General features: G+C 45.0%; 6 protein-coding genes across 6 annotated transcripts; 1 reads left to right on the forward strand and 5 right to left on the reverse strand. All coding sequences in view use genetic code 12, as the record gives it.

The window, feature by feature from the left end:
* Nucleotides 1-224: 224 nt before the first annotated feature.
* Nucleotides 225-1,604, reverse strand: LODBEIA_P05170 (translation elongation factor EF-1 alpha; the record flags this gene model as incomplete). Its single annotated transcript, XM_066975472.1, has 1 exon — nucleotides 225-1,604. One exon carries the CDS (start codon nucleotides 1,602-1,604, stop codon nucleotides 225-227), a length of 1,380 nt encoding a protein of 459 aa, XP_066827455.1.
* A 1,764-nt stretch (nucleotides 1,605-3,368) lies between these two features.
* LODBEIA_P05180 (uncharacterized protein) lies at nucleotides 3,369-5,468 on the reverse strand (the record flags this gene model as incomplete). The annotated part of the gene is made up of 1 exon (XM_066975483.1): nucleotides 3,369-5,468. One exon carries the CDS (start codon nucleotides 5,466-5,468, stop codon nucleotides 3,369-3,371), a length of 2,100 nt encoding a protein of 699 aa, XP_066827456.1.
* A 2,474-nt stretch (nucleotides 5,469-7,942) lies between these two features.
* LODBEIA_P05190 (uncharacterized protein) lies at nucleotides 7,943-11,047 on the reverse strand (the record flags this gene model as incomplete). Its single annotated transcript, XM_066975494.1, has 1 exon — nucleotides 7,943-11,047. The coding sequence occupies one exon, from the start codon at nucleotides 11,045-11,047 to the stop codon at nucleotides 7,943-7,945; it is 3,105 nt and encodes a 1,034-aa protein (XP_066827457.1).
* A 1,193-nt stretch (nucleotides 11,048-12,240) lies between these two features.
* Nucleotides 12,241-13,896, reverse strand: LODBEIA_P05200 (uncharacterized protein; the record flags this gene model as incomplete). The annotated part of the gene is made up of 1 exon (XM_066975506.1): nucleotides 12,241-13,896. One exon carries the CDS (start codon nucleotides 13,894-13,896, stop codon nucleotides 12,241-12,243), a length of 1,656 nt encoding a protein of 551 aa, XP_066827458.1.
* A 3,153-nt stretch (nucleotides 13,897-17,049) lies between these two features.
* LODBEIA_P05210 (uncharacterized protein) lies at nucleotides 17,050-18,555 on the forward strand (the record flags this gene model as incomplete). Its single annotated transcript, XM_066975517.1, has 1 exon — nucleotides 17,050-18,555. One exon carries the CDS (start codon nucleotides 17,050-17,052, stop codon nucleotides 18,553-18,555), a length of 1,506 nt encoding a protein of 501 aa, XP_066827459.1.
* Nucleotides 18,556-18,703: 148 nt separating this feature from the next.
* Nucleotides 18,704-19,483, reverse strand: LODBEIA_P05220 (uncharacterized protein; the record flags this gene model as incomplete). The annotated part of the gene is made up of 1 exon (XM_066975528.1): nucleotides 18,704-19,483. The coding sequence occupies one exon, from the start codon at nucleotides 19,481-19,483 to the stop codon at nucleotides 18,704-18,706; it is 780 nt and encodes a 259-aa protein (XP_066827460.1).
* Nucleotides 19,484-19,501: the final 18 nt, after the last annotated feature.

Genomic DNA, 19,501 nt, shown 5'->3' on the forward strand with positions numbered 1-19,501 from the left:
AACCATTGGCACTGACAACTGAAGTTTTCTTCTATCCATAAATCAATCATCAGTGAGAAGAGAAGGAGAAAGAGAAGAAAGCAAGGTTTAAAACTGCTTTATATATTGACTACACATCAAATAAAAAAACAACAAAAGACAACTCGTTTGACCGTTATTCTACTCAGATTAAAAATTTTCCTTTTTTTTTTTTCAAGTCTCGCTTGCAAAGTCTGCTAGCTTACTTACTTCTTGGCAGCAGCTTTAGCACCGGCCTTGGTGATCTTACCGGCCTTGTCGGATTTCTCAACGGACTTGATGACACCAACAGCAACGGTTTGTCTCATGTCTCTAACAGCGAATCTTCCCAATGGTGGGTAGTCGGTGAAGGCCTCAACACACATTGGCTTGGTTGGGACCATCTTGACGATAGCAGCGTCACCAGACTTGATGAATTTTGGCTCGTCTTCCAACTTCTTACCGGTTCTTCTGTCAATCTTTTCAATCAAGGTGTCGAATTTACAAGCAATGTGAGCAGTGTGACAGTCCAAGACTGGAGAGTAACCAGCAGAGATTTGACCTGGGTGGTTCAAGACAATGACTTGAGCATTGAAGGAGTCGCAACCCTTTGGTGGGTCGTTCTTGGAGTCACCACAAACGTTACCTCTTCTGATTTCCTTAACGGAAACATTCTTAACGTTGAAACCAACATTGTCACCTGGGACACCTTCAACCAATTGTTCGTGGTGCATTTCGACGGACTTGACTTCAGTGGTGACACCAGCTGGGGCAAAAGTGACAACCATACCAGCCTTGATGATACCGGTTTCAACTCTACCAACTGGCACAGTTCCGATACCACCAATCTTGTAGACATCTTGCAATGGCAATCTCAATGGCTTGTCGGTTGGTCTCTGTGGTGGCTCAATGGCGTCAATGGCCTCCAACAAAGTCTTACCGGTGGACTTACCAGCCTTGGTTTCCTTTTCCCAACCCTTGTACCATGGACAGTTGGCGGATGGCTCAATCATATTGTCACCGTTCCAACCAGAGATTGGAACAAATGGCACACTCTTTGGGTTGTAACCAACCTTCTTGACGAAGTTGGAGGTCTCCTTGATGATTTCCTCAAATCTGTTCTTGTCCCACTTGACAGAGTCCATCTTGTTGACGGCAACAATCAACTGCTTGACACCCAAGGTGTAAGCCAACAAAGCGTGTTCTCTGGTTTGACCGTCCTTGGAGATACCGGCTTCAAACTCACCGGTACCACCAGCAATGATCAAAATAGCACAGTCAGCTTGGGAAGTACCAGTAATCATATTCTTGATGAAATCTCTGTGACCTGGAGCATCAATAACGGTAACGTGGTATTTTGGAGTCTCGAACTTCCACAAAGCGATATCGATGGTGATACCTCTTTCTCTCTCGGCCTTCAACTTGTCCAAAACCCAAGCGTATTTGAAAGAACCTTTACCCAATTCAGCAGCCTCCTTTTCGAACTTTTCAATGGTTCTCTTGTCGATACCACCACACTTGTAGATCAAGTGACCGGTGGTGGTCGATTTACCAGAATCGACGTGACCAATGACAACGACGTTAACGTGAGTCTTTTCCTTACCCATGGTTGATAATTTGGTTCTTTAAACTAGAAAAAAAAAATTTATCCAGCAATTGCTTAACAACAAAAAAGAGGAAAAAGGGTGGGAGAAAGGGGGCGAAAATTTTTCTAGCTGGAAAATTGTTGAAAATTCAATTCAATTTATATTGAGTGCTACCAAAGATAGCGAAACAAAAAAAAAAAGAATAGGCGCTACCAGGAAAAAATCGAGCGAAGAGTTTATTACACTTGCACTCTACGCACACATTAAGGGAGCGACTGTGTGTGCTGTCTTTTTAAGAGAATGCAGCAGAGAGATGAGCTGGGATGAGTTAGTGAGAGCATTACACTTTTGAGTCAATGTTAGACAATCGCGAGAGCTGACTCACCGGGCCATCAACTATATTTGCTTGCTTCATCCCTGCTGCTCCCTGGCGCTGCAATCGAGTGGTGATGACGACGATGATGGTGATGATGTCCCCTGTTCTTATGCTGGCTGGCGCAGCCCTTTACATCGAACATTAGCTTATCTCTGAGATCTCATTTTAATGAGTCACCACAACAGAAACATCTCGCCGCAGATTCCAAACACCTGCTCTAACTCTACTCTTCTGCTCTACTCTCAATTCTTCACTCTCATCATCAGAAAACTCATCACTTTCATCGGTTCAGCAGGAAGTCACAACTGGTCGTGTGCTGCCCATCTCAAAAGTGTTAAAAGATGCAATCGCGTACATCAGAAAGAGGGGGTGGATCTCCACCACCTTGAAAAATAAATAAGTGAAAAAAAAAGAGAGAGAGAGCTAGAAAGTGCTGTCAAATGGGCAAAGAAATGCCCATCTTTGACCACAGAGGTACCGGTAATAACCATAGTAACGTAGCACTGGATAACAGCCACCTGTCTCCCGGATAGAATACGGGTTTTATCCTAACCATTTGTCCTATTAAAGTCAACGTAAGATACTGTCCGGGGTCTCAGAATAGAACAAAACAAAAAAAAAGGAAAATGTGTGTCGCGACATTTGCATAACTACCACTGCCACGACCACTATAATCAAATTTTTCATGCGCTTTGCGTTATGATCTCTCTCACCGCTGTTGACGAGGGGGGGGAGCAGGAGGAAGCTCATCTCAGCTCCATCTCTCTGCTGTAATGGATAGTTCTTAGCAGCCGGTGGCAAATCTTGCCCTGGCAGTTGTTCATCTCAAACTACTCCAGAGCAGCGGGATGGAGATAATGCTGATGCTGAAGAGAAATGATGAGAAATGATATTAAACAACGTGTTTTGCAACGAGATGAAAGAGTTTGAGTTTGAGTTTGTAGTTATAGTGGATGCTTTCCCGCATGGCGTCCTACAATTGAAGGGAACGACTCTCATGAACAAGATCTCTTTGGCCACTACTTCTCACCACGATGCAATAAAGTAAACCCCGCCCCCCAATGAATCGTCATTTGGGAATTTTATACATTTTATATCGTGTGTGGCAGCATGGTATAGTGACATGCACGTGTTCATTTATTTTACATCTCTGTGTAGATTTTTTTCTTTTAAAGGGGGTATCTCGCTAGGTTTTCATCTCAACACCGTCGGTAACCGCACCTTCTGAAGCAGAAAGTCGGTTCCACCTTAAGCAATGGCAAAATAATCCACTACAGTCGATGTTTTGTTTTTTTTTTTTTGTTTTTTCGTATTCAATAGTGATATATATATGTAGAGGCTTCAAGTTACAAAAAATTTCCGTCATTTGGTTGTTTCCTTTTTTTTTTCTTTTTTTCAAAATTTTTCTCCTATGGTTTGACAAATTGCTTCCTAAAGATATCACTGTTGGCGTCCACATTACCCGATCCTCGAGGCCCCGTAGAACCGACATTGGTAGTTGTCGATGGCTGAGCAAGGTTGGCTGTGCTTCCCCCATTGCTTCCACCGCCAACACCAGGTTGACTAGTCTGAGTGTTGCCACTTGGCTGCTCAAAGCTTAGCGAACTGTCAATTGAAGACCTTGTAGTTGACGTTGAGCTTCTGCGTCTCTGGTTTCTAGCTGATAATGGGTCCGTTTTCCTTCCCTTGGAGTTGGCAAACACGCCCAAAATATCAGTTAGCGTCACTACCCCAATCAATTTTCCCGTGCCTCCAGTGTAGCCCGCTTCCTGTTGTGCTGCAGAGGCAGCCAAGGCAACGCCTGGATTCTGCAACGATTGTCCGCTGCTGCTGCTCATCAACGTGGCCTCAACGCTGGTGGCCTTGTTTGTAATTGGTACGTCAGCAGGTTGAGGTGCCCCAAAGGTAACGCTAGAGTTGAGTCCGCTGTTGGGTGCGCTAGAGCTTTGTGAAGACGCAGCACTTGCTTTTCTCGAAGTATCAACCACCCATAATCTATGCGATTGAGTTGCCACCAATTTGGCAATGACTCTTCCCAAACTGCTCTGATTATTTACATGGAAAATGGGGAACTGGTCTTGCCCTTCTTCAATTCCCTTTTGCGACAAATTGTAGCTGATGAAATTCAACACCGATTTGTACAACAAGTGCGAGTTTTTGGAGCTGGTCAAGTTGCGCACATCAACAATGGAGATGTTGCCAATTAGGTTCTTGGCCCTATCAATGACGGCTAGCGAGGACACATTTTCGTTAAACATCTTGTGTAGTGCTTCTAGCACTGGCTGGTCATCGTATATGGTGATGGGGTTGGTTGATCCAATTTTCAAATCCTGTAATGTCGACTGGAGGTAAAACTCCAACAGCGGGAATCTTCTGGCATTTTCCCACATGTACTTGATTAACCTTCTTTGCGAAAGTATCCCTGTGATTTTGGTGCCTTCGTCATTGGTGATGGCTACTCGATGAACCCCATTGCCCAATGTCTCCATGACTGAAAACAAAGTATCTTCTTCACTAAATTTGATAAAGGGGTTCTTGGGGTGCAACTTGATGATGAATTCAACGGGGACTTCTTCCCCCTTTTTGGCCTTGTTGATGGCTTGAACAACAAGATTTTGTTTTTCCTTAACGGTGGTTTTCGCATCACCAATCTCGTCGACATTCAATTCATTGGCGTCAATCTTGTTCATAATCAACAACAAATACGTGTTCAAGTCGCTGTAGTCAAATGTCAAGCAGTTTCTTAAATCGGTGGGATCATCTTTGGATACAGAGACTGGTACACTGGTCAAGTCGTTTTTAACCAAGGTTTCAAACGCTGCCTGTACCGAATTTGAACTATGGATGTGGATCAACTTGCTAGGCTCAACCACCTCGGTTAATGGTAAGTCGCTCCAATCAATGCCACCACCACCAGCAGCATTGCCAGCACCGGTGCCATAGCCATAGCCATATCCGCTTTGAGTCGAAATAGAAGGGTGGTGGCCAAGACCACTGCTGCTAAAAGGATTATATCCACCACTAGTTCTTGAGCTTATGGAAGGGTTCCTCGATAAACTGAAATGGTGGATGGCATCATCTGATTCCACGGGCAACGGTGGAGGTGAGCTCAACAATTCAACAATCGAAGGTTTACGTGATGGATGCTGGGACGCATGTCCTTGGCCTTGCCCTTGTCCTGGTCCTCCTGTACTATTACCAGTATTGCTGGCACTAATATTGGAAGCAGTCGAATGGCTATGTCCATGGCCCAAATGGCCAGGACCATGGGCAGGACCATGGCTGTAACTGTGGCTATGGCTATGACTGTAAGCTCCTGACGACAGCGACGATACCGATGACGAATTGCTTGGTGTATGGTGCAAATGTGAATGTGGAGTTGGTGGTATATTGCTATTTCCATACAATTGACTGTGTGAAATAAGAGGCGAATGCTTTGAGGAAACCAGCGAGTGGGATACTCGAGGTGAAGTTGGCGGCTTCTCTCTTGGTTGAGGTGGATTAACCATTCTTCAATCAATCAGAAGATAGTAGGTAGGTAGTTAGTCAGTTAGGCAAAGGCGATTGGATCTATCAAAAACGTGATGGTGTGGAGTCAAGTGAAGTGGAGTGGAATGGGTTGTGGAGGAAAGGGCAACTTGTTGACAAGATCAAAGTAGTATAACAATTCAACTGATTGAGTTGGGGGGGGGGCGAAGGGGAGGGGAAAGGGGGTTATAGGCAAGGGTCAGGTTTGAACTATAGTAATGACGGGTATTATGAGAAGCAAAATAATGTGTTAGATGTAGTGGCGCCTCGATGTTTTTGTTGTTTGCAGTGCTTTTTTTTCAGTCTTGTCTATGCTGAAGTGGGAGAAGTAGAAGAAAACGGACTCGATTGATGGTTGTAGATAGTCGATAGAAAAGGATGGTTTGTATTCTCCAGTATACCTCTCGCTCTCTCTCTCTGTCTCTCGCTCGACAGTAGTGTTAGTAATGGTAGTTTATTGTGCATATCTCCTATTTTATACCTGCTCGCACTGCTACCAGTTGTCAGTTCAGTTGCGGAGAAATAAATTGTTAGCAAGACCTTGCGCAGCTACCAAGTGCGAGTAGAGTAACGACTTCCTCAGGAGTGGGGAGATCGCAACGGATGGAAAAAACCCCATTCCTCTCTCCTCCTCCTCCCATCTACAAAACATATCCACATACGAGTACATGTGTGTAGATACTCAACCAACAGGCGGAAATACCAGTGCAAGTGACACACTCCTCCTCGCCATCATTTCAAGTACACGATCCCTCCTAGCTACCGCCACGAACCACCAGGAAAAACCAGACTGGAAAAGTTTCTGAAACTATGACGTGAGTTCTGGAATCAAGAGCGTTCCTCTCTTAACCTTCCTTACCTTGGCACGTATGTTCACCACCACCACGGCTGCCACCACTCCTCTCTCTCCATCTCTCTCCCGTTTTTATGCTTGACTTTTTTTTTTTTCTTTCTCCAGCGCGTTCTCCCCGTAAGAACTCCCCCAACGAGCATACCACGCCATCATCTATCAAACCAACTGAACTGTAGTTACTTCCTCCCTCACTTCCACCCCCCACTTACCAAAAACAAAGTTACACTCAAGAGAAATCCTATTCACGCCATCACCTCTGAGGGTGAAAAACAAAAAAAAGAAGAAGAAGAAGAGGAGAATTCATGTCGTAATTGAGGTTGCATGGCGTGTTGATTGGTACCTCAACTTTTCTAGCGGCATTGTTTCTCCACCGAGTGGTGGCGTGTTCAGCAAACGAAAAAAAACAAAAAAGAGTCTAGAACTGGAGCTGACTCTGTCAATGCTTGCTGCGTATTCTTCAATCACAACCGCTAGTAAAGCACGGAGAAGATGTAAGAACACATGTTTTTCCTCGCTTTGTCTGTTCAAAGCTAATCAATTTGGCTCTGGGAGGGAGGGAAACATACCCTTGTCTCCGGATATAACACCTAGCCAGGCAAATGTTTTTACCGGGCAAAATTATTACGGGGAGGGTAAGGTAAGGGAAGAAGATGCAGCATGTAGATGCGAACATGACATATTTTTCACCCCGGTGTATGTCACGACATTGCGTATTAAAATGTGCGTTGAGCTTCCAAAATACATTGTAAGAGCGGAAGCGAACACATTATGGGCTTTCGAGAAATGGGACCTGACGAACTTACCCCCCGCTCCCCTTCCCCCAAGTCAGCACTCATTTTGATTTCCCGTTACCCAAAAACACAGATGTGCTTCAGCTTGGTAATTGTGTTTTGGTTGAAGATGGTGGTGGTATCCCACGGGACAGTAACAAATATTGCAACAATGCGCAATCTTTTTTTTTTGGGGGGTATTTCTTTAAACTTGATGTCAGCTGATTTTATCCACTGAAGTTTCTATTGGTACCGTCTTTGAGCGAGAGCACACCGCTTATTGAGAAAATGTCATCCGGCGGGGAGAATGGCAGCAGGCGGAAAGAAAAAAGTTAAAGGGCAAAGTGAGCCGAAGTAAGGCGAGGCAGTGTGAAGCGAGGCGGGAGCCGAGGCGGAAGGCGGCCCGCGTACCGACTGCTTTTGACCGGGTAGGGAAAATAAAGGATGCAGGTCACAAAAGCGAAAAAAACTTACCCTGCGGACAACAGATGAACTTTGGATCTTGCGGTTTCCGCTTTTTGATCGACTCGTTTATTTTAGAGCCCCCCCCCCCTTCTTCTTTTTTTATACGGCTGATTTCCAATTTATATCGACCTTGTATTTAAAAGTCGAGAGCTCAGGAAAATGGCATTACCGAGCAGTGTTGCAGCGCAATCGCGATTACTGGACTAATCTCAACGAGAGACTTTTAAATGCAATAGAAAAGACCATTAATCTATTAGTTTTTAATTGTTTCTATAAAATCTATGGCATCCAAGCCAAATCATATTAAATAAATAGCGGGCAGCAGATACAACAACGTGAATAGCGGGGCAATCTATGTCGTCTCAGCTCAATTCTGGTCAGCTGCCACTTCCTCAACTGAAGGGCACGTGCACATCAAGTTCATATCTCCATACGTGTCATTGACCCGCGAGACAGTAGGCCAGCATTTGTTCTCTTTCAAAAATGGCAAGGGGTAAGCTGCATCTTCTCGAGTGTAGCCCCTAGTTTCCCAATCGTTGGAGCTGATGATATCCTGCAACGAGTGTGGAGCATTCTTCAACACTTGTCCCAATGGCTCGCCCGCGATATAAGCGTCAATCTCTTTACGGATAGAGATGAAGGAGTCAATGAACCGGTCCAACTCGGCAAGGTTCTCCGACTCGGTGGGCTCAATCATCAAAGTGCCGGCAACAGGGAAGGACATGGTGGGCGCATGGAACCCGTAATCTTGCAACCTTTTGGCAATGTCGATGGCCTCGATGCCATTCTTTTGAAACTCCCTCAAGTCCAATATGAACTCGTGGGCGCAGTGCTTCAACCCTTCTTCAGACGATGCCTCGGGGTCAACAAACAAAATCTTGAAATGGGGCTTCAATTTAGCCAAGATGTAGTTGGCGTTCAACATGGCAATCGTGGAAACATAGGGCAATGAGTCGGATCCCAACATCTTGATGTACGAATATGACACTGGAATCACCGAAGCGCTTCCAAAGGGCGCAGAGTTGACCGATTTGATCGACTCAACCGTCGAGTGGGGAGTATTGACAAAGTGGTGCTGAGGCAAAAATGGCTTCAAGTGCTCTTTAACGCACACTGGTGCTTGGCCGGGACCACCGCCACCGTGACTCAAGGCAAACGTCTTGTGGATGTTCAAGTGGCACACGTCTGCGCCCAAGTCGCCGGGCGAAGTCAATCCAACTTGCGCATTCATATTGGCACCGTCGAGGTAAACCAAGCCTCCATTCTGGTGAACAATGTCAATGGCCTGTTTCACCCCTGGCTCGAAAAGACCATACGTGGAAGGGTAAGTGATCATGATGGAGCACAAGTTCTGAGCATGTTTTTCGGCCTTGTCTTGCAAATCTTTCAAATCGATTGAACCATTGTCCAAGCACTTGACGGGAACCACTTTCAAGCCGCACATCGCCGCTGAGGCGGGGTTGGTACCGTGAGCACTCACGGGAATAAGACAGATGTTCCTCTGCTCGTATTCACCTCTGGATTTGTGGTATTGTCTAATCAAAGAAAGACCCGTGTATTCTCCTTGAGCACCAGAGTTGGGCATCGAGGTGGTGGCGTCAAATCCAGTGATGTCATTGAGATCTTTTTCAAATTCATCAACGAGCTCCTTGTAACCTTGAGCCTGGTCTGCTGGCACAAAGGGGTGGATCGAGTTGAATCCGGGGATGGACAAAGTCTGCATCTCAACCGTGGAGTTTAACTTCATCGTACATGAGCCCAAGGGGATCATCGAGTTTGCCAAGGACAAGTCCTTGGATTGCAAGAGGTGCAAGTATCTCAACATGGCCGTTTCCGAGTGGTGCGAATGGAAAACTTCGTGAGGTAAGATTTCGTCTGTTCTCACCAACTCGGCAGGGATAGATGGAAGTTCCTCTGTGGGTGCCACGAATGAGCCACCGGTAAATAGTTCAACCAAGTTGACCAAATCTTGCTTTTCAACGGTTTCATCCAATTGCAAGGAGACGGTCGAGTCGTCAACTTTGAAAAGATTGATTCCATACTTGCTCAAGGCCTTTTGCAAGATTTCGTCAGCGGTAACGTCATTCAATTTTATGGTTAATGTATCAAACCACTTGTCATTGACAATCTCGTGTTTCTGGCTCTTAGCAATCTCCTTTGCCAACAAGGTGGTGAATCCATAAACTCTCTTTGCAATGTTTTTCAACCCTTCAGGACCATGGAAAACGGCGTAGTTGGCGGCAATGTTGGCCAACAAGGCCTGTGCAGTACAAATGTTTGAAGTGGCTTTTTCTCTCTTGATGTGTTGCTCTCTAGTTTGCAACGCTAATCTCAACGCAGGGTTGCCCAATCTGTCCTTGGAAACACCAACGATTCTTCCGGGGATTTTTCTGGCGTATTTTGATGAAGTAGCAAAAAAGGCTGCGTGGGGGCCACCGTAACCAAAGGGCACCCCGAATCTTTGAGAAGTGCCCAAGGCAATATCGGCACCGTAGTAACTTGGCGGCTTGATCAATGTCAACGCGAGCAAATCAGCAGCCATGGCGAAAAGAGCCTTGTTTTCGTGCAAAATCTCGCCAATTTGCGAGTAGTTGTGGATCGAGCCAGTGGTGGTTGGATATTGCACCAATGCACCACAAACGTCCTTGATGATGCTCTTCAACTCGCTGACTCCGTCTTCAGAGGCCAAATTCAACTCCTTGATTTCGACATTGATGTTTTCAGCTCTTGATTTAATAACGTCCTTAGTCTGTGGGTGCAATTCAGCGTCAATCACGTAAATGTGTTTTTTGCCCTTGGCATTGTGGAAGGATAAATTCATGGCTTCACCAGCAGCAGTACCTTCGTCCAACAAGGAAGCATTGGCCATGTCTAACCCAGTCAACGAGGTAATCATCGTCTGGTAATTCAAAAGACTTTGCAATCTCCCCTGGGAAATCTCGGGCTGGTATGGCGTATAACTCGTGTACCATTCGGGGCTCTCCAACAAGTTTCTTTGGATAACAGGAGGCAACAAAGTGCCGGCGTAACCTTTCCCGATAAAAGACTTGTAGATCTTGTTCTTGTCAGCGATTGAGTGCAAGTGTTTCAACATCTCTTGCTCAGTGAACCCCTGTTGAGGCTGGACTTGCAATTTACGCTTGATCAAGATGTGCTCGGGCACGGCATTGCTCAAGAACTCATCAAGGTCGGAGTAACCCAACGTTTCAAGCATGTACCTGACATTGGCGGGAGTTGGGCCAATGTGTCTTCTTGCAAATGTATCCAAGTTCGATAACGATACTTTTTCAGCATTGGGGTTGAAAACCTTGGCGTAGTTCTCCAGCGAGGTGTTTGCAGTTGCCAAGGACCTGGTTATATTCTGGAATTGGTTGCAGCACCTGGGGATACGGCGCAATGAGATCGTTTGCGGTGTTGATCTGGTCAACACTCTAGTTGTAGATCTAACCAAAGACCTTGAACTTCTAATCATGCTGTGGTAGTGGCAGTGTTGAGTAAACTATGAACTGAATCAAGCACGGCTATATTTAAAAGAATGATTGAAAAAAAAAAAGAATCACAGGGTAGATAGTGTATTTTCAATAAGAAAAGGAAAACAAGGGTAGATGAGAAGTTTAAATTTATGCGATGGTTGAAAAATTTGTCAAGAGTAAAGTATACGATAGATAGATAGAAAGGTTTGAGTTGTATCGTGTTGGCGAACGGCCCAGCGTGTGTAGTAGTAGCATTACATTGTTGTACTACTTAACTATGGCGCTACATTGAGTAGGGCCCGTTGGCTTATCAAACCAAGAAGAAGTTAAAAAAAAAGGTGCGTGATAATTTATTTTGACAGTGTGTGTGCGCGCATGTGTGGGGTGTCTATGTTGCATCTAGAAGAAGTCAAACTTTCTGATACCAAAAAAGAAAAAGTTTTCAGCCAAAGAAAGGAGTCAAATCTTTTTCGAAAAAAAAAGAAAAATAAAACGTTCCATTTCATCTGATTGCAAAAAAAAAAAACAAAAGTTTGACTTCGCCTGATGCTCTGCACAGCAAGAAGAGAAAGGCTTTATCGGTGAAGATGGACCTGAAAAACAAAAAAAAAAAACAAAAAAAAAACAGGTTATGGAGATGCTGATTTTTTTTTAAAACTAAAGAGCTCAGTCGTATTAGCGTGTGTGAGTCGAGGGTCCACGGTTTACGGTTCACGGTTGACGTTTGACGATTCACGGGGCTTGCTAGCGCTTGTCCGAGCTCACCGTCAAATTCCCTACCTGCTTCCTCCAAACAAAGTAATTTTGTTTCATCAATATTACGTACTATATGGCCCCCCTTCCAAGTTGGCCCATAAGCCCGACTCATTTCTTCCCCAGATTTATTTTTAGTGGTTTTGATCTTTGGTGTTTGGTGTGTGTTTGCAAACTACCCCCCCCCCCTCCCCCGCCCTCGCAATTTTGGCAGCATCTCTCTTTCATTTCGCTACTCAACCGCTTTCCTGTTCAAAAAATAAAAGAAGACAGATCGCCCCTCCAAAGCATTTATAGTTAGATTGTTGTCCTCTGAGAGTTCTCTAGGTGGTTTCTCTGCACTACAGCTTGAAGTAACGGAAAACGTCTTTATCAAATAAATACAGAAATACTCTAATTGTTTTCTTTCTTTTCAGCATAATTCTATCTTTTCTAAATCTTAGGCAGTCTTTTTGGTCTCAGTCACTGGTTGATAAATCAAGTCTTTATAGTTTGGAAACTTGGTAATGTACCAGTAGTAGAGCTGGCTCCAAGCGAAAGCAGTCGAGTTCACGGAACCATTGCTATACCACGAAACACAACCACCAAATGCAGAACCAAACACACTCTTGCGCAACTCTGCTTGAATGTCGTTGAACCAACGATCATATGCCTCGGTTTTGACAACCACCGACTTCTCCTTACCTTCCAAGATTGGTTTGGCAACCTTTTTGTAGTACTCAATACCATTCTCGATGGCCATAACCACGGAGGAGTGGCCCGTGGCAGAGTTTGGTCCACCAATTAAGAACAAATTGGGGATGTTTTTCACCAAAAGAGTACGATAAGCACTTGGACCTTCCGTGTCCCAATACTGGTTTACCGATTTGCCTTTGGTGGTTTCTATGGGGAGCTTGAACGATTTGGAAATGTTGTAGCCCGTGCAAGCAACAATGATGTCAGCCTTGACAAACTCACCATTAGTCAAAATGATACCATCCTCGACTACTTTCTTAATCAGCTCGTTGGTTAAATTCATCCTTGGGTCATTCAACGATGGAACGTATTTGTAGTCGAAAATCAACCTCTTGCATCCGATTTTGAAATCGGGAGTGAGTTTATCTTGAAACTCCTTTGGTGCATTGTTTCTGATGTAGTGTTCCGATAATTTGACGTTGATCCAACGAACAAATCTCGATAAGAACCCATTGCCTTTATAAAGCGGGAATCTCAACTCGGCAAGGATTATAACGAGCCAGCGGACCAAGAGCAATCCGTAGTAGTGGAAGCTCAACAAGTTGTATATCCAAAGTAAAACCTTTGGAACCGGTGGCATAATGTGATGCTTGGACCTGGCTATTTGGGTGATTGACGCAACATCGTACTTTGAGTCGTTGAGCAAAGCAGGAACAACTTGGTTGGCCGAGCAGCCGTTACCAACAATGACAACATTCTTGCCTTTGAAATCAACGGAATGGTCCCAAATTGCCGAGTGCATGTATTTGCCTTTAAAAGTCTCCAACCCTTCTGCTTGAAATTGAGCAGGGTGAACTAATCCACCCAGACAAGAAACTAATATTGGACATTTGTGCTCCAACCTCTGGCCCGTCTTCATGTCGTGTCCATATAAAGTCCACATTCCCAGCTCTTCATTAAAGACACATTTATCAATAGATGTCTCAAACCTGGCTTTTTCTCTCAATTTGAACTGGTCTACGATTCTTTGTATGTATTCTTCCATTTCATACTGTGGTGGTTGGATTCTGGTCCAGTTGGACGCCAAGGCGTACGAGTAGGAGTACCATAATGCAGGAATATCGGAGGCACAACCAGGGTAGGTGTTTGAGTACCAAGTGCCGCCAAAGTTATCGTGTCTTTCGAAAATGGTAACGTCGTCAACTTTCAAGTCCTTGATCGTCTTGATTGCCATTCCAATGCCACCGAAACCGGCACCAATAATGGCGACTTTCGAAGTTGTGGTGAGTGCAGGTAAGGCATCGTTGATGATCAGCTTGTTTGCGGCACCCGGGTTGAGGATCTTGTTACTGTTTTCGTATTTGACCCTGAACTTCGCAGGGTTAGTGTGGGACTCCTTGGTTAACGTGATTGACGACATGACTACGGCAAAAATAAATACAAATAAAATCAAAATCAAAAACAAAAAAACTGAGTCTGTTGCTGGAATGGAGAGTCGAATAAATCACGGCCAGTCTAGTAGACTAAAGCTTGTTTACATATATATATATGCTCGTTATTATACTGTACAATACCCACTCGTATGAGGATTCTTTTTCCTTTGGAAAGAATATCCGTTGATGGTTAGACAAAGGATCGTCAAATGAAAATTCACACTCTTTTTTTTTTTTGTTAAGAAAAAGCTAGTGGTTACCCTGGCTAAAGGAGGCAACGTGTAGGTGAACTGTACAAAGCGGACTTAAGAGCCATTTTTTTCCGGACCAACAACAGGCGAATTGAGTGGGGTAGAACGACTGCGTTCAGGAGGCACGATTTATTTCACACGCATATTTCCCAATTGGGAAATATACACGTGCAAATTTATCCGTCTTTTTTTTTTTTGCAGTTGCTTGCTTCGTTGCGCTCTGGGTTCTAGAGGGCTGTACGCTGACTCTTTCTTTTTCGGCAAAAGAGTGGCATGATCCACCAGGCAATCCCCTTTTAAACCTCCAAGTCGCACAAGCTACAAGTTTTCCGAGGTCCGAGGTGCGTGTATTCTCGTTATCAGAGGTGGGGGGGTGGAAAGGCGGATTAGCCATCATTAATCAACGGAGCCAATAGTTTAAAAAGCAAAAGCAAAAACAAAAAGACCCTGTTTAAAACGAGCAGAACCTCGTCAATCAGCTGAACTTGTGCTGCAAAAAAAAAAAACGATAAAGCCTGGGCTGTATAGCGTAAGTGTCACCATCCCATCAACACAACTAAAAGCAAAAAATTAGCATTCTACTAAAGCAACAGTCGTCAGTTACCGAGGAAACGGACAATTTTAGAAAAATGCATACCAGAAGTCGGTCTGGCTGATGAGCCAAACCTTGGAGGATAGGAAAATACTTGCAAGTTCTTACTTTTTTATCCGTCTGTTCTTTGTTTCAAGCCTTTCGTGGTGTAAATAAGTTGACGTTTTTCCACTGTGCAAACTTAATGGATGTTTCCCTACCTCCGTCAAATCTGAGCCGTTCTCCGCAAAAGACACGACGCCGGGTTTGACACAAAACAAAAGAAAATCAAGAGCGAAAAGATGAACGCTTTTTACCTTGCACCACATCTGATGGATACCCAAGTCTAAGATGTTGTTCCTTGTAGCAAGTACAATAAATTGATGGACCTATTGTATCATATATCCAAGAGAGGAGGAGGGGGAGAAGGAGAATGCTCTATTTTACTCAAGTAAGCAGAGGTAAATCAATCCTCAGATTTTGCCCTTTCTCAAGAACAGCATCGTCCCTTTTTCCTCCTCCCCCTAGAAACCCTAGAGTGCAGAGACTTGACTTTCAATCGCTCCGGATATTTTGCTGCAAGTCAAAACTGGACCAAAGACCCAAACGCAGTGAGATGAAACCTGAATTGGTACAGGTAAAAGAAAAATATTTATACAAATAATATTAAAGCCCCCAAATACCCCTTTGTGTGGTCACGTGATGTCTTCGAAACGACCTCTCATTCGCAAGCCCATTTTCTACTGTCAATCTTTCCAGTAGACCAAAGTTGTGAATATGACATATACACATTCATGCCCTTTGCTAGATAGAAGCTCTGTGAGCAACGGGAGGGGAAAAAAAATATCGCAAAAGTTTAGGACTCAACCAAACAGATGTCACAACGCTTTGCGTGAGATTAATGCGAAATTTTGGCCACATTCCATGCCTTGTGATCCAACTTCGAAAAAAGAAAAACACTATAGATATATCTGCTGGGTAAGAGTACCGGGAAGCGACTATAGGTTATGACCTCAGGGTTTCTTTTTCCATGCTAGCCTGAAGCGATCGATGCCTCCACCCCAAACCAAGATTTGCAGCTGACAGTGTGCGCTGCGCCTGAACCATGAGTGTCAACATCAGCCGACTGCCCTCAAACTCGATTTTTTTTCTACACTGCAATGATCAGTGGTTGGCAGTGGCACAGTTTGCTCAAGCACCGCTCAAGTACCTCTCAATTGATTGTCAAGGACAACCCATCCAGGACGGTTTATACTCTCACACAACAACTCAACCAGAAAGCAGCTGCTTAAAGTCAGAGTTTTTCGTCCCCTCCTCTACGTGGGACCATTGGCAGTTTGAGTTTGTTGGAGGGCCCTCTTCCCTCATGTAATACTTTTAGCTGTCCTTGAAATTCGCCATTCTTCATTTAGAGCCGGAATAATCATTGAAGTGGACTCCCCAAAATTCATTGATAAAAAAAAAAAGGAAAAAAAAAAGAAAACCCTTTACAAATCGCAAATCTAGTTGCGAAAGTTTGCGACTGGCTGGATCCGACTGCTTGCCTTGTCAAGAGCGTGCTAGTAGAGAGACAAAGCGAAACAAGTGCATTTCTCCTATCCGGTCAGCTGTGAACTAGTCTACGCTTATGTCACGGCTTGTCTCTTCTCTTCTTTACTCACCTTTTCTTTGCCTCTGTCCTTGTCAAGTAGGCAGAGATGGTGTTTGGCACTTTTCTTTTTCTCTCTTTTTTTTTTTTTCGAAACATGGATGCTACTCGACGGTGGTAGGTGAGAACTTACGTTATCCACCCGACTAATCTTGCGTACTTAGATATCAAACTATCACCAATTTCACATCACACACATCTTTGAATCTGTTTCTATCCTCTTCTGCTACAACAACATTAACACCGGCAACACTGACACCGACGGCAGCACCAACGGCAACGCCAACGGAAAAACAACAAAGGCAATAGCAGCAGCACGGAAACACAACAACTTTCACATCCCCATTATCTTTCCACCCGGTGAAAGTTAAACTCAAGAAGAGCAAAACTATTACCACAACACATCAAAGAAAAAAATTTCATCTCTTTTCCCGGTGGCTCTCACTTGAGATTGTCAGAGACGGCACCTGTCATTCTCTTCCTCGTCGACATGTCATCCAACATTGGTCAAGAAAGGAGGGCCCCGAAGCGAAGACGAGGAAACAGCTCGCTAGCCCACCACGTTGTATCCATACCGTCATCGCAAGAGAGCTCGCCTCGGCTGTCTCTTAGTTCGAATACCAATGATCGGAGAAGCGGTCTGAGACTCCCTACTAGACCAGCATCAAGAATGCAAAGAATTGTCAGCACGAATTCTGATGAAGGCGACGACGACGACTTGCAGATAATCAATATCGTGACCAACACACGGGTCCCCGAGATCCCGAGCCATAGCCAAAGCCAGGACACCCGCACCCGCACTCGCACACACACACACACACATCGTGGGGCCCAGGCACTGCCTAGCCTGACGATGGCAAATACCGCAACCAGTAATCTACGAACTTCAGGATATCCACAAACAACTTTGCCAAATAACAGGAGCTCGGCACGATTGTCGGCGCCTCCAGTTCGCGTTGTCCTCGATCCCGATCCTCAGTCAACGCCGCATTCTGCTGCTGTCAATGATACCGAAACTGAGATCGAAGAGGAAGAGGATAACGATAACGATAACAACAATGAAGATGATGAAGATTTGCAGATTACAGGGGAGCAACGCGCAGAGTCTCCCTACATAGATACGCCAGTGGGACGAATAACACACCTGCCGAGTTTCATCCAGAGGGTGATACATTTTCGGCGACCCACCCCCACAGCACAACAACATCAACATCATCAACATCATCAACAACATCATCATCATCATCAACGATATGGCACTAGACAAACCAATCTCACGTCTCGAGGCGTTGGGCCCATGCAGCCCTTTGTATCTGAACACTCAGGTCAGACACAGAACGCGATGCCCACGGATCGTTTCATCCAAAGACAAGGAAGACTTTACAGGACCCATCCCAATTCAAGACCGCATCAAGTACCAGCGCTTGCAATCACTGAGCGGCGGATTCGCGAGCAGATTGAGCAAGCCTACATGAGACAAGGTCACGGCCGTGGGAATGGGAATGGGAATAGCGGTCCATCCCCGTTTTCGCTTGAAGAAGGAGCCCAGCGGTTTTTCTATGATTTGGGTCCCTTTTCCAATCAAGCCATACAGCGGCATCTTATGATTGGCGGAGGCGTGGGCGAAGCTGAGTTTGATCGGCAGGTAATGCAAACTATCGAAGAGGACAATCAACGAATCATCGATGATAGAATACGGACCGAGAGCGAGTACAACCGGAAGTTTTTGCAGTCGAAATTGAAACAGGCTGAAGTGAAACAGTCCAAGAATACCCATACAACCACCATCAAGGCTGGAGAATTGCTAGTCTGCGAGCTCTGTGGCGTCGTTTTGGGCGATGGTGCGCCAGAGGACTTTAAAGGCGACCCTGGATACAACGCCAACTTTGTCAAGTACACCCAGGAGTACAACACTAAGGCACCGTGGTTCTGCGTTTACCCGTTCACCGTGGCCGACGTTGATCTAAGTAAACGGATCTTTGTTGCCAAATGCGGCCACACTTATTGCGGCAGGTGTGTGAGAAACATCGTTACGCGGCCCAAGAGCAAGGCAGAGAAGAACACGGTGACGGGTCCCACCATCGGCAACCCTCAGATTTTCGCTCCGCGGACTTGTATAGCTGATGACTGTGGCAAAAGGTTCCAGGGGAAATCATTTATAGAAACCTTCTTTTGAATAGTAGAAAAAAATCATCCCCCCCCGCGACAAGAGATTATGCTCGTTTTAGGGTCCTTTCTACCTACAGTTATTCTTTTGGTGATTTTCTTTTTCTTCTTCTTCTTTTTGTTTTTCCCCATATAAAACCATATTCTATTAAATATCACTATACCTGAGCTCTGCTCGACGTGTAGCCCTCAAAGTTTATATTGTAATCCATCACTTTTTTCATGCCTCCTAGTAGATCGATGGTCAATAGAAATACATTCCCGTTGTAGCCGTCTTCTTCAATGGGTGCTCTACCGGCATGTCCTTCAATCAGCCCCGGCGATTCCACCATTTCTATGCATTCACTTTCCATGGCTTCGTTAGCTGACTTGGCCTCCAATACTTTCAGGTCATTGACCACGCCAATCAAGTAATGGTAAATCAACTGGGTCGCGAAAATGCATAGGTCCAACGCAATCAACTCGAGCCGCGAGTAAGGGTACCTCTCGCCAATAAACTGCACGGTCATTCCACCGTGCATGGAATCACCATTGCCATCGCCATTGCCACTGTTTGACGAATAGGCCCCAAAGATTAGATGGAGTATCATACAGAACAAGTTCCCGTAGATGACTCCACGTAGACTCAACTTGATCATCAGCTCCTTGTGCTCCGGGGATAGTTGCAAGTGCGGCACGGGCGGGTTTATATTCGTCACGGCAAGATGCACTGCTGCTCGCAAAAGCAACCGCAAGAACGATACGTCTCGCAAGTAAAGAATTATGATGAGCAGTATTTCCACCACCTGAATCGACTCTCGAAGGTTTTGAAGAAAAAACTTCTTTCGCTTGTATAGTACAGACCGATTGTTGCTTATTGTCTGTTCAATTGTGGGGCATCGCTGCGTGTTGAATTCTCGAAGCTCCTTCTCGAGGTCAAACTGCTGCGGGTGATTCATTCTCTATTGGCATTTATC

The sequence above is a fragment of the Lodderomyces beijingensis genome (genome assembly GCF_963989305.1).
Source record: "Lodderomyces beijingensis strain CBS 14171 genome assembly, chromosome: 1".
Lineage (NCBI taxonomy): Eukaryota > Fungi > Ascomycota > Pichiomycetes > Serinales > Debaryomycetaceae > Lodderomyces > Lodderomyces beijingensis.